This window comes from Agrilus planipennis, unplaced genomic scaffold, assembly GCF_000699045.2.
Source record: "Agrilus planipennis isolate EAB-ADULT unplaced genomic scaffold, Apla_2.0 scaffold375, whole genome shotgun sequence".
Classification (NCBI taxonomy): domain Eukaryota; kingdom Metazoa; phylum Arthropoda; class Insecta; order Coleoptera; family Buprestidae; genus Agrilus; species Agrilus planipennis.
Genome location: NW_020442455.1, coordinates 3,880 through 17,729, shown reverse-complemented (window position 1 = coordinate 17,729; position 13,850 = coordinate 3,880). Strand labels below are relative to the sequence as shown.

Here is a 13,850-nt window from a genome sequence, read left to right as displayed (position 1 = left end):
TAAAATAATTCGAAGTGGTCTGTATTCTGTCGAAACTGCCAGACGCGGATCGCGATTTCGATCTTTTTGGATCTCATCAGCGCGTCGTAGGCAGCTCCGACAGAACACAGACCAACTATTACCTGCTGTATTAACGGTGCGTTTTAGAAAATACTACAAATGGCGCAGTAAACGCCATCTGTAGCACGATGCTACATTTTATAAAATATTTTGTTAAAAACTTTTTACGTAATATATTCATCTAACGATAGTGTAAATGATATTCAACAGCTTGATTCATAATTAACCAACAATTAAGGACAATTGAAAATTAAAGGTTTCTTAGCTACAAATTCGATTTGCTTATACCCTCTGTAATTAAAAGTTCATACATAAATACGATCAATTAATGTATTTTTGTCCAAAAAAAATAATTAATACTGAATTAAAAAACATGATTATAATTACAAAAAAAATGTTAACAAATTTATTGTGGGTATACCTACACTTTTATTTGGATTTTCTTGTAAAATCTTCTAAAAACGCCTTAATGTATCCATTTTACATACAGTTATTTCAGACATCACGATAAATATTCATCAACTTACCATTAGATATGTATCCCAATTAGGAAGTAAGAACAATTCTATAGTTTGTACCCACTGACAACTATTGTTCTAAAAAAGATTATCATAGACATCAGTTGTGTGGTTAATCTGTTCAAACTAAAGTTCTTTGTAACCGAAAACTTATTAAGCGAATCGTTCGGTCGCTGTTCTCGTAAATTTCAAGCGTATTGAACCGCGTGCGCTGTACCAGAGTCGGGGAAAAACTGAATGTGATTATGAACAGAATGAAGTAAAGTAATCCCTCATTTTCTATAATAGTTTTCGTATCAAGCAGGCGCTCGTAACTATTAAATTGTACCATCATTATGAATTATCATCGCTGGATGCATTTTTCAATTCTACACTATGCTTTGAAATTATCATGATGCTTCAACATACGTATTACAATAAAAAGTTGTGCTACTGTAAATCATTTAAATGTTGTTGAACTGAAACAAGAAGTTCTCAACTAATAGAACGAACAAATAAAACGACTTGTCTTTAATAAAATCGATTACGATTTGAAATAATATAAACAGTGACAGTTCAGAGATAATTAGTTTCATTTAATTTTTCATGGAGTATATCGCAAAGAAAAACCCAAACAGTAAAGTTCTTAGAATGTACATCGCAACTTATACACAAAAATTGAAACGTAATAGAATTATTTACGGCAAGGTATTGGGGTTAATAGTGCCATTTATAATTAGCAAATACTGCATTTAATCTGTTAATTCTACCCTTTAATCGTAAATCGAAATGCGTAGCACGTATTAATTGTAATCGACGTGAACAAGAACTTTTAATATCACTTTTCCTTTCTTCGTCGTTTTGTCATTTTACGTACGATTGATAGGTACATTATCGAAACTGTAACCAAACCCTTAAAATTAATTAATAATCCAAAGTAGCTTACCTCCTTCTTAATTACTTTCACTCATAACTGCTTTGGCAAAAAGTTTTTAGAGAAAACACCTCGACTCACTTTGTCGAGAGTGAAGGGGTTGATTGTTTTCCCGAAGCAACCAATAGTTATTTAACAGCTACAAACACCTGCTCTTTTAAGTGTTCAACTTTTCAATTTCAACTTTTGGGTGCCCGGCTCAAAATGTACGCGTTTCGCGTGTGTTTTACCGCAATTTTTTACTGTGAAACGTTAGACGTTGCGTTACGAAGAGTCGCGGAAAAACTGAAGCGATTTTCTATTTCCTATATAGCAGAAGGGGAGCCGATAGCGATGCTTACAACCAAGCAGGCGCTTTAAAGTGCATCACTTAGGGGTATCAGTTTAATCTCAATTGACACTTCAAAAGACCTGTAGTAGAAACAAACTGAAGCGCATGAATAAAATAATTAACAGAAGATGGAACGCATTTTCAAGGAAAAACTAGCTCATAATTATTATACTGATTAGTTTATAAGTTAATTTAATTTGTACGTTGGGCAAACTAAAGGAGCCATTTCAATTAGGTATAGAGAACATACGGCTCATTTTAGATTTAACCGTTTTAAAGATTAATTCGCAGTCCAACATATTTTCAACGCTAACCATCCTATGTATAGGCCATAAGAATTAACAAAAGAAGTCTTGCAAGTCTGAATTTGTTGCTTTTGATACAAATATACTTAAAAATGTAGGGATGAGTTACAAAGATAGAAGAGTTATACTTAGTTTGTATAAAAAGCAACAGGCAGTTATACAGATAGGGATGCAACGTAGAGAAGTAAATATTAGGAAGGGAGTCAGACAGGGATGCACACTGTCACCGCTACTTTTTAATCTATACATCGAAGACGCCATTAACATCACTAAAGACAGTACAATTGTAGGGATAGATGTGCAAGGGCAAACGATTAGTATGCTTAGATTTGCAGATGATATAGCAGTATTAGCATCTAGCAGGGAGGACCTAGAGATAGCTATAATAAAATGGAAGCGGTACTGACAGATCAGTACTGTATGAAAATAAATAAAAGTAAAACAAAAATACTGGTATGCAAGGGAAGAAAAAGTAGGGAAAGAGCGAATTTAAAGATAGGAGACGAAAAATTAGAAGAAGTGGCTGATTTTAGATACCTAGGAAGTCAGATAAGTCATGATGGAAGGTGTAGTAGGGATATAAAGTAGAGGATAGCGCAGGGTCGTGTCGCCATTAATAAAAAGAAGTCACTTCTATGCTCGCGAACGGTTAATTTAGAAATTCGAAAAACGTTGTTAAAGGTGTATGTTTGGAGCACGGCGTTGTACGGGTGCGAAACATGGACAGTGGGCGCGGCGGAAAAGAAAAGGTTAGAAGCGTTCGAAACGTGGTGTTATAGGCGGATGATGAGAATATCGTGGGTAGAAAAGGTTAGAAATGAAGAGGTATTGGGGAGAATAGGAGAACAGAGGACTCTATGGAAATCAATAAAAAATAGGCGAGATAGCTTAGTAGGACACCTTCTCAGGCATGAAGGTCTAGTCAGAGACATGTTAGAGGCAGAAACAGGAGTTAGGAGGGGTAGAGGTAGATCTAGATTAGATTACTGTTCGCAAATAGTTAAGGATGTGGGCTGTTCTAGTTTTAAGGAAATGCGAAGTTTAGCTCAGGATAGGAAAGAGTGGAGGTACGTGTCCAACCAGTCTTAGGACTGACGACCTTATAATGATGATACACAAGAAAAGAAAATGAATTCCTCACAAACTGATGGAAGAAAACAAAAATCAAGGAGTTTACATCTGGTACATGAATTTGCTTTCTCGGTACACATTTTGTAAGAGTATTCTAAACGAAGAATAGCCATTACCATTGTCATCGGTTGTAAAACCGAATGTTAATCCCAAGAAAGTGTTTTCTGTATAGTATGTAGTTGATAAACTCATGCACTAGAGGAAAAAAGACCATGCGGAAGTGCTTCATGACAACGCCGGTCCACATACTGCAAAATTAACCCAGGAACTCATTCTCTGCTTAGGCTAGGAGACATGACTCTATCTATGTAAAGCATGCGATCTATTCTCATTTGGTCCTCCTGATTAGCAACTATTTTGATCGATGCCGTTATATTTAAGAGACCAGCGATTAAAGAGGGGGGATTGATCACCTTTCCGATAAATGACAATAGACTTTAGATAGTAATGATGAACAACTGAATTGATTGGCTAGTTCTCGACTATCTGTAAGTCACAAACGATTTACATTACTTATTGGTACGTGTTCTTCATATGCTTGGTAGATAACAGAAAATCGTACAAATTCCCATTGCTATAAATTGCTCTTAATTCACGTTAGACATATCTTATATATACCTATAAAAGAAAGTCGTTTTAGTTACACTATTTATAACTCAAGAACAGCTGAACCGATTTGGCTGAAAATTGGTGTAGAGGTAGCTTAGAATCAGGATACTTTTTATCCCGTTGCCGTGGAAAAAACAAGTGGTATAAGAAAACGCAACGAATTTAGATTTACTTGAAACTTGGCTTTAATGTTTTTTTCATATAAAATTAGTGAAATACATACCTATTTCAACATTTTACAAAGTTCTACATCTTTAGGAAGCTGAAAGGGATTCGCAAAGATTGCATGTATGTTTTTGGCCCGATTTACTTGAAACTGGTTAAAAAATTCAATCTCTGTTAGGAGGGAGGTGTGGCGAAGAGGGATTGCAATGTTTAAATGGAACATATATTATTTGTGGTCAGATTTACTTGAAACTTGGTCTTAATCGTCTCTCATTTAATTTCTGAATGACATCTCGACATTTTAAAAAATTCAACCTCCAAAGGGGGGGGGGGTAAAAACGTGTTGCAATTTTTGTTTGGGACATACTTTATTTGTGGTTGAATTTACTTGAAACTTGGTATATATGCTGTTTGATATTATTAATCAAGTGAAAAGAGGTTGCAACGTTTCCATGGGGTATATTTTATTTGTACTTGGATTTACTCGAAGGTTGCTCATTGTTGAAATTAAACAAATATGTGTTTTGGCAATTTTTTAAAAACGAACCCTTAAAGATGAAATTTTGTTGCTACGTTTGTATTTGAAATCTAAGATGGCGACATCACATAAAATTAAAACGTTGTAAGGGTGAATTGGGAGTTAAAAGGTTTTATGGAGAAACAATATTCATTTCTGCGAGTGAAGTCGCGAAGAAAAGCTATTTATCTAATATAAGCATACAATGAAAACTTTTCTCTAGGCGCTACGAAATATACTCATACTTATTATAATTTTGAAAAGGATTTGTAAAATCATTAAAACTATTTACTTCTATGGCTGTTTTCATTTAGAAGGAGTAATACCACTGTGTTGTATTTTAATACCTGTAGTAGTACTCTACAGAAATTGCAACATTTTTACACAATGCGGGGAAACATTTGAAAAAGCAAAATTTCATAAAGCAAACGAAACGAAAAGAAGCTTACAGCCGAAACTTCAGTTACTTAGTAAACTATAATACTTGATAGATACTTATAAATTTTCCCATTCTATGTTGAAATTCTAAAGTCCGCCGCACTTTTTAACTAGACATAATTTCCCTGAACTTTAACTAAGAAGGGTTCAATTATAATCCCTAAAGTTTTGTAAGTAATCAGGCACAACATTACCGTACTAATTTATTTAGCGACACTGCAGCTATCTTGAAAAACTTGCGACATTGTTTTAACGTGAGCGAGCTTCTACAACATTTCAACCCTTTGTTAAATTTCGGAAACAATAACTGCACTAGTAATATCGAGTTTGTTTGAAATGCCTGTTACAGGCGAATGATTTATCATCTTTTTGTCGTTACAACCGATCCGTTCAGTCAGCCTTATGTTATACGGTATCTATTTGTATTGTATCCATCAGGATAAGTACATTATTATTTGACGATTAGATTGAGTCGTAACCAAAAAGCCATTTTCAGAATAATATCTTTTTACATTATACTAGCGATCTGTTCCCGCCTCGCCAGATGTGTGGTAGTGATAAGATTTTTAGATGCCATAAATGTTAATGACTAATTTGGCCAGAAAGACTACATCAAGTCTTTTTTATATTCTGTATTTACACATACGAGGGCTCCGCACCTGGTCTATTTACAATAACAAATTTACAAATATTTTACATTTATGTTTGAACATAGTGACCATTAAGTTCAACACTTTCTTACCATCGATGTTCTAGCGTTTCTAACGCCTCCTTTCAATATACATCAGGGTTTTTTAAGTTTTGGAAACAATCGGTGTTCGCTAGAAGCCAAATCTGGTGAATATGGCGGATGCTCGACTAATTTGAAAACCGTCTTTATTATTGTAGCTTTTGCAGTGGAGGACTTTGACTGAGTGATGTATTATCCTGATGCAGAAGAACATCTATGAGTGACTTCCCCAACGTTTTTCTTATATTAACTGACATAATTAAAATGGTGTAATAAGCACATGTAATTATGACCCGTTTCTGCAGGAAATCTGCTAAAATTGTAGCCTCAAAAATTGCTGATGGTTGCATCTTGAATTTCTTCGGCGATGGTAAGCCCCAATGGACCCATTCCTTATCCTGTATTTCGGTCTTCTCTCTCAAAATTCTTAACGTCTACGGTAGACAGAACTAAACAGGTAAATAGCTTAAGGATACTGCAACTGTCTAGTCTTCGAAGAATTTTAAAATCTGTTCAATTAATTCCAAGCATTATACTTAAATATTGCGATTCTTACACATTCATTATATTTTTTAAAGAAAAAAAGCAACCTGTAGACATACGAAGGACTCGTTAGAAACAAACATCCCCAATACCTACGCAAACAAAAAAAAGAACCTTTGAATTCTGTCAAAGGCTCAAGATTCAGTAGATACTTCTAGAGAAACTTCTTCTACCTTTCGCCTTTGTGTTTCGCTTTTGTATACGAACAACGTCACCTTTTTTATTTATAAACTCTAAATCGTAATGACATACACAAATATCATTCTTTGATAGAATTTATTGTGTTCCTTTCAATATTTTCTTCTAATACTGCTACGGTTCAGGAAATTTTCCACAATTATGTTACCGTAGTAGTGCTAAAAGAGGCCATAAATCGAGGCGTTGAATTGAGATCGACTCAATTCTTCTTTTACCACTAATGACTTGGTTTTCACGTCTCGACAGCATGTTGACAATAAGTTCAAGATAAATAAACACAATATGTTTAGGTACTTCAAACGTTTTCAAATCTATTGTATTTTTACGAAGAAAATAAGGTGCGAGTCTGCCTCCTACATACGAATTGATTTCGAAGAATTAAGGCCTCTATGGCAACTAATTTTTTAAAGACAAATACATCTTACATCAAAATGATAGTGCTTACATGCAAATAATACGTTATTATTTTTAATTTTATTATTAAATTTGTTTAAGGAAAATTTAAAATTATCATTAAAATTATAGTTTTCCTTTGATAATTGCGTCGCTTGTATATATACCTAATCTTTTTCTTTTAAGTAAAACAGCTTTTGCGTTCTTTTAGACGTATTTTAAGTCTGCAATACCATAAATCTATGGAGCTTACAGCTTTGTCTTTTCATTAGTGCAATAATACTCCTGCTTTCTTTACTTAGTAGTTCATCCACTACTTTCAGAAAGACAAATAGCTACATTGTGAAAATTCAAGAGAGATTCAATATAGTCTTCCTACCAGAAAAGACAGATAACGGAATAATAAATTGTAAAATAGTACCGAATGAGTATTAGGTGGTAGAATCTAACAGCTTTAATTCTTGCTCCGTTTTTACACTTATTTAATTGGTTTATGAGAAATTGTGTGAAGTTGTTTTTGGCGATATTACATTCAAACAAAATTAAGTGCGATATCAACATACAACTACACAACTATTTTAATGCCCTAATTCTTGCTAATTTTGATTAAATTGCAATGCTTTGTCAGATATTAATTTCCAGGTATTATGTCCTTTCCGTTAATAACAACAAAGCATTTCCTAAAATTAATTATCAGCTTTGAGGATGCTTCATACAGATACAGGATATAACTCAACAACAAACAAGAAAACAAATGAAAATGGTACTTACCAGGTTATGTTCTAGTGGTTGTAATTTTACTTAGGTACCTAATAATAATTTCTTTAGTTTATAGATGGGTATATGATAGTATGTATAGAAAGACATGATAAATATATTTAAATCTTTAGCATTTTCAACATTAGTAGGTAAGTACATAGTATAAAATTTTATACAATTGTCATAAATTATAATCTTTTAAACTCAAATAATTGGTGAAGGGGCCGGGTTAAAGAACAACCTCCACAGATTAATAGGTGTATGTACATCCAGAACTATTTTTTACAATAAGGCATAATCATTTTGAGAAACTATACGAAACAAATTTTCATAAAGCTGTTTTTTTTGTACACGAATCTAGAATAGATTAACAAGTTAAATCTCTCTCTGAATATATCGCAATTCTAATAAGGACAATGTTCCGCCGGTATTGATCGCAACCTACGGCATTCGTTCTTTGACGTTTCTTCAGTTAACCTCTAAGGAATTGATGTCTAGGTATCTTATCGAGTTTAACATTTGTACACGAATCTAGAATAGATTAGCAAGTTAAATCTTTGGCTAAATATATCGAAATCCTATTAAGAATGACGTAGTTTCCAAGTTCTGGGCCCTCTATTTTCGAAACTACCTCATGTAAAAAATTAAAAAATTCGTAATTAATGAAGTTACCAGAGGACGAAGAAAGAATAACTGTTAGTAATACTCGTGCATATTGTATAATATAAATGAGAGCAATTAACTAGATTTGTTCTGGTAAAAATTTTTACTTTGAAGTCGCACCGCTCCTTTTTGTGCATTTTAATGGTATCCTACAGAAAATGAAAAAGACTGTTTACATAACCGACGCACATTACATAATATGCGCCCACGTATTTAGGAACATTAATTTATTTAGGAGAATTCCTCTTACAACAGTTGCCGGGTCGTTTTCTTAGTTGTAGACACATTTTGTTGTAATCATCATTTATTGGCATCTTCAATAGGTTCCGTATCATGGTCGTTATCAGCAGCTAAAGATCTGTTAATCATGACGAAACGTCTGTAGTTAGAACCTCGTATTGATGTTTTAAATCGTTGATATCCTAAATACGTCTCAATGATCATCGATGACCACCTACAATTGTAGACATTCTATCTCTCTGGAACAGCATTTTTTATTCTGGATAAAAGGTACCCCATGTCCTTTTTTGTACCTCTGACAATGTGTCTACAAAATTTCATGATGATCGATTGAGTAGTTAATGTGTGAAATCGTCCATATAAAACGAATTTTTTTCTATCCATCGGGAACAGTATTTTTTCTAAGTAAAAGGCATCCTATGTGCTTTTGTGTACCCCTGGGGCAATGTGTATACCAAATTTCAGGATGTTCGGTTGACGATGCGTATTTATATTATCAGTTCAGATATAAAATACACGAATTAATTAATTCATTGATCTAATTAATTTTAAGTTAAAAACAGTAAACAATAAAACAATTTTATTAATAAACAACAATAGGATTTTATTCTAGACTATTTAAAAAAATTAATGTGTAACATTTTTCGGATATCTGATAGTAACGAAAAGAGTTATGTAAGCATTATATAAACATGTGCTTTATATTAATCCTTTTTTTACTTTTTTGTAGATACCTGCATGCTTCTGTTTTCGTTTTTTTTTTGTGGGTGTTTATCTTTTGTTCTATTTCACGATCAGTGGATAATACACTATTCTTCTTGCTCAACACGTTCGCCAAATAATAAATTTTATTATCGAAGAAACCTATTGATTTTCTTCTACGTGTATTCTCTATATATAATGGATATCATGTACTTCTAGCTGTCGGAATTTGTTCATTCTGGTGAAATAATTTTATCACTATCTCTGATCACAGAAAAAGCTGTAGAGTAAANCGGCAAGGCGTTATATGCCCCTTCCTTGCCCTAGAGGTCAACCTCATTGGGCCCAGAAGAGCTAGTGTGGCTACCCACTTACGGACCCTACCTGCACCTCACTCAAAATTCTAATCGGGTATTTATATAATTGTTAGACATTAATGTGAAATTGCTTTAACTTCCATTCACCACAGACTACCTTAAGATAACGAACGAACAAATATATTTTTTTTAAACTAATAGCAAAGTAGTGATGATGAAATTTCGGACGTTTCTACATTTGATAATATACATTTAAAAAAAAAGGGAACCAATAAAGGTAACATTTACTCTTTCATAAATACATGCTTCAACTATTCCATCCTATACCTACTTAAAGTGAAAAACCTATTCATCCATGAATAGCTGAACCCTAACATAAGTTTCATTTTTCTTGTCTGCTTGTAGCAGATACGGGGTTAAAAATGTCCCTTCAGGAGTATGTAAACGTCTTTCTTCCGTAGACGATCTCAAATATAAGAAAAATAAACATACAGATCGCTTTTATAGTTTCATAACATCAACTGGCAAAACCAACCGCTTTTTTTGAAATGACCTTTGTTTATTTTATTTTACCAGGGACCGTTGTATAAACTAGTTAGTAGAATAGTAACTTTTTCAAAATTCACTGTATTTACTTTTCTTTTATCTGTATTTATGAAACGCAAGAAAGAACAACATAGGTTTACACTCATCTACAGCACAGAGATTGAAACTCTTTCTCATCATCATAAGGTCGTCAGTCTTAAGATTGGTTGGACACGTACCTACACTCTTTCCTATCCTGAGCTAATCTAGCATTTCCCTAAAACTAGAACAACCCACATCCTTAACTATTTGCGAATAGTAATCTAATCTAGGTCTACCTCTACCCCTCCTAACTCCCGTTTCTGCCACTAATATGTCTCTGACTAGACCTTCATGCCTGAGAAGGTTTCTTACTAACCTATCTCGCCTATTTCTTATTGACTTCCATAGAGTCCTCTTCTCTCATATTCTTTCTAATATCTCTCATTTCTAACCTTCTCTATCCACGGTATCCTCATCATTCGCCTGTAACACCACATTTCGAACGCTTCTAACCTTTTCTTTTCTGGCGCGCCCACCGTCCATGTTTCGCACCCGTACAGCGCCGCACTCCAAACATACACCGTTAACAATATTTTTCAAATTTCCAAATTAACCGTTCGCGAGCATAGGAGTGACTTCTTTTTATTGACTTCCTAGATACCTACAATCAGCCACTTCTTCTAATCTTTCATCTCTTATCTTTACATTCGCTCTTTTTCTGCTTATTCTTCCCTTGCATACCGGTATGTTTGTTTTACTCTTATTTATTTTTATACAAATTTTACTAACGTACAATTTTTCACACATAATGCAAAATTGTTTTAATTATACAATTACTATTAAAAGACTAACCCTTTTCTATTTTAGTAAAATATTTGAAAACTGTACTAATTATTCATTTTCAGGAACTAGCTTACTCTTTTTTTTATATACAACTTCAAGTTGTCTGCGCGCAAAATTTATCGCGAGACAGATAGATAAATTGATAAGCTCTAACAATTTATTATTATGCTTTTGTGTACATTTGAATATTTACTTATTTAGATATCATCACTGTTAGAATTAATCTTTAACAAGCACTATTTTTTTTTTGAATTTTTAAATTGATTAACAACTTTAAAACACGTGTTAAATTTTTAATTGTCGTAAGAAATAATGATAATATATTTAAATATTGTTAAATATTATTAAATAAATGACTTCATCTTTTAACAGAATTTAAGGTCTCTACTTCGTTAGAACCTTCAAAACATTATGAAGGTTGCATCTACCATTGGCAGTCTGAATTCTACATTCACTTTTCAATTTTCATAAAAAATAAGTGATTATTTGCGAAATTTAACACCAATAACGTAAGACAGAAAGTAATAATTTGTTTGACAGCAATTCAAATGATTAAATAAAGTTGATCATAGAAACTACCGTACTAGTTGAATTGAAGATAATTACCTACTGATACCCTTGTTTTAATTATCTTTAATTCAAATGATTAAATTTAATGTGATAAATGAAATATATTGATGTAAATGGAGAGATTTTCGACAGTATTTCTGAAATCAGTTCAAAAATATATGATTTATGAATTTTTAAAAATACTGTTAATCATTCTCGCACATCCTGTAGTAATACTGAGCAGTGACAAATATGTTTGATAACTATTTCAACCCTGTATCTTTGTCAATTTCCAAGATAGTCTAATTTCGGTTTACGAATTAATTTTCAACGTTCTAGGGCAGAGTTTCTGTCATGTCCATGTCATGAGTAGGTATCAGGATAATCTACAAATTATTTCATTATTTATTAAGATAATAATTAAAATACCAACTGTTTGTTTCACTTTTCCTGCACTGAAACGGGCGCTCGGTTAGCACAAAATAATTCTACAATTCTATTCGAAAAGGGCCCGTAACATTTCTGGAGTTTTGAGTGGTCCACGACTACAAAAACTACCCCGCTGTAGAATATTAGTTTCTAAAATAGAAAAGAACAGTCAAATACCCAGTTATCTGGGAATGCTGTTACCACAGGGAGAGGTAAAAACAGCTTCAAATTATACTAAAAATCCCTTATATATTTTAGGGGAATAAATGTAGAAGTATTGATTTTTCCATCATTCAAATTTATTTATAAACTAAGTAGCAAACTTTTCAATTTAGTTTAGCAAAGAAATGTGTATGTAGTCTTTGTGTCCCTGTCGAAAAGTTTTATTATCGTAGCAAAGTTAAGTAATAATTTGGTAAGGTGATCGTCCTAATCGGGACTCATTAAAATATATTCCTTTAATTTTTCGAAGTAGGAAAGCTAGCGTCTTGTCGAACTACCGGCACAATTTTTCATTTAAAGAAATCCTTCGGATATAAATAGATTTTTATGTATAGTTATGTGCTAAAGAAGGGTTGACTAAATAAACTTTTTGCTCATTTTACATTTTAATTAACATTGCTAATGATTTGTCAATACATAACATAAATTAGTATAAATACACCTAAATAAATATTATAAAAAAACTTTATTGGGTACTTTTACAAATGCTTTACGTATTCTTTGACAAAGTTAACCAAACTGAAAATTTAACATAGGTATATAATTTAATCTGTTAATTACAGTAAAAAGTGGAATAAAAACTAACAGACTCTAATACTGTTGTCATATACATATAGGTACGTAAATTGAATAGGGAAACGTCAAAAATTGTATGTTTAAGTCATTTTTCAGCAAAAAAATCATGATTGATAAACTTGACATATTCAGGTTTTTCCAGTTCCGTTTCAGCAACTTTAATGTCATTTCTGATTTCTGCAATTAACTCATCTAATGAACTAAAATCCTTCATTTCCCGTATAAAACCCAAAATAACGGTTTTCAAAGTTTTCCCGTAAAAATCTTCCTCAAATAAATGTAAAATGTGGGTTTCCATAGACTTCTGCACGTTTTTATAGTAGGGATTCCAACCAACACTCATTACCATTTTATAAACAGGTCCGTTATTAACTGAAGCAAAACCGAAATACACCCCTGTACCTAACTCCTTCGGAAAATCCTTCACCACATCGTCAGGAAAATTTGCTGTGGGTATTCCCAATTCTTTAGATCCTCTTCCAAAACCTTTAATTACTTTCCCTTCTGAAAAATGTGGCAATCCCTGTATGAACATAATTTGGTAGTAAATCCGTTCTTAATACGTCACTGTCTTGTTATAAACTTTTTTGAATACGATCCTGCGTCGAAACAGCTGGCAGAGATCCAGAACGAGGTCTTGAACCGGCGCACTACGCGTTGTCAGCGAACGTAAAATTTTAGAAAGTTAGCTATTAAAAATATAAACAATTGTGCGAAATATTTATAAGGAAGCTATCATGTTGGACGTTCCAAAAGACGAAAACAGAGTAAGTGAACTGAAAACAATTTTTAGTAGTTATCTATGTAGTAAAAACTTTATCAGAACAGTAACTGTTATCGACGACCTTTGTGACCGCAAATAACTGAGGTGGCGGCGTGACTACTTTTTAAAACAAAAAAAATTAAAGTACTAATGTAATGGAAACTGCAAGTAATAAAATGTTACTAATTATTTTACATGATTTACAATGTTACTATTAGACAAACGATATTACGTTTTCTTATTGCAAACAATTAAATTAATAGGCAAACAACAACGACATTTCATTTAGACTTATGAGATACTACTTTTACAATTATTTTTTGAATTATAAAATTTTCCCGGGTGAATTAAATTAACAATTTTGTAAAA

At 32.8% G+C, this 13,850-nt stretch overlaps 2 protein-coding genes across 5 annotated transcripts in view; both read right to left on the bottom strand.

Moving 5' to 3' along the window:
• LOC108742897 (oxytocin receptor-like) overlaps positions 1-1,749 on the bottom strand; it is a 93,277-nt gene extending 91,528 nt beyond the window's left edge. For 3 of the 4 annotated variants that reach the window (XM_018478252.2, XM_018478255.2, XM_018478254.1), the window contains exon 1: positions 1,504-1,749. The gene's annotated coding sequence lies outside the window, so the exon portion shown is untranslated. Of the gene's footprint in view, positions 1-587; positions 713-1,503 lie in introns of those variants that run through there. The other variant, XM_018478253.2, reaches the window with a different exon arrangement.
• Positions 1,750-12,593: 10,844 nt separating this feature from the next.
• LOC108742898 (riboflavin kinase) lies at positions 12,594-13,598 on the bottom strand. The gene has a single exon (XM_018478256.1). It carries the CDS (start codon positions 13,251-13,253, stop codon positions 12,804-12,806), a length of 450 nt encoding a protein of 149 aa, XP_018333758.1. The 5' UTR covers positions 13,254-13,598; the 3' UTR covers positions 12,594-12,803.
• Positions 13,599-13,850: the final 252 nt, after the last annotated feature.

Excerpts from the sequence above, each read along its gene's own strand:
- LOC108742898 (XM_018478256.1), bottom strand. The coding sequence starts at position 13,253 with ATGTTCATACAGGGATTGCCACATTTTTCAGAAGGGAAAGTAATTAAA.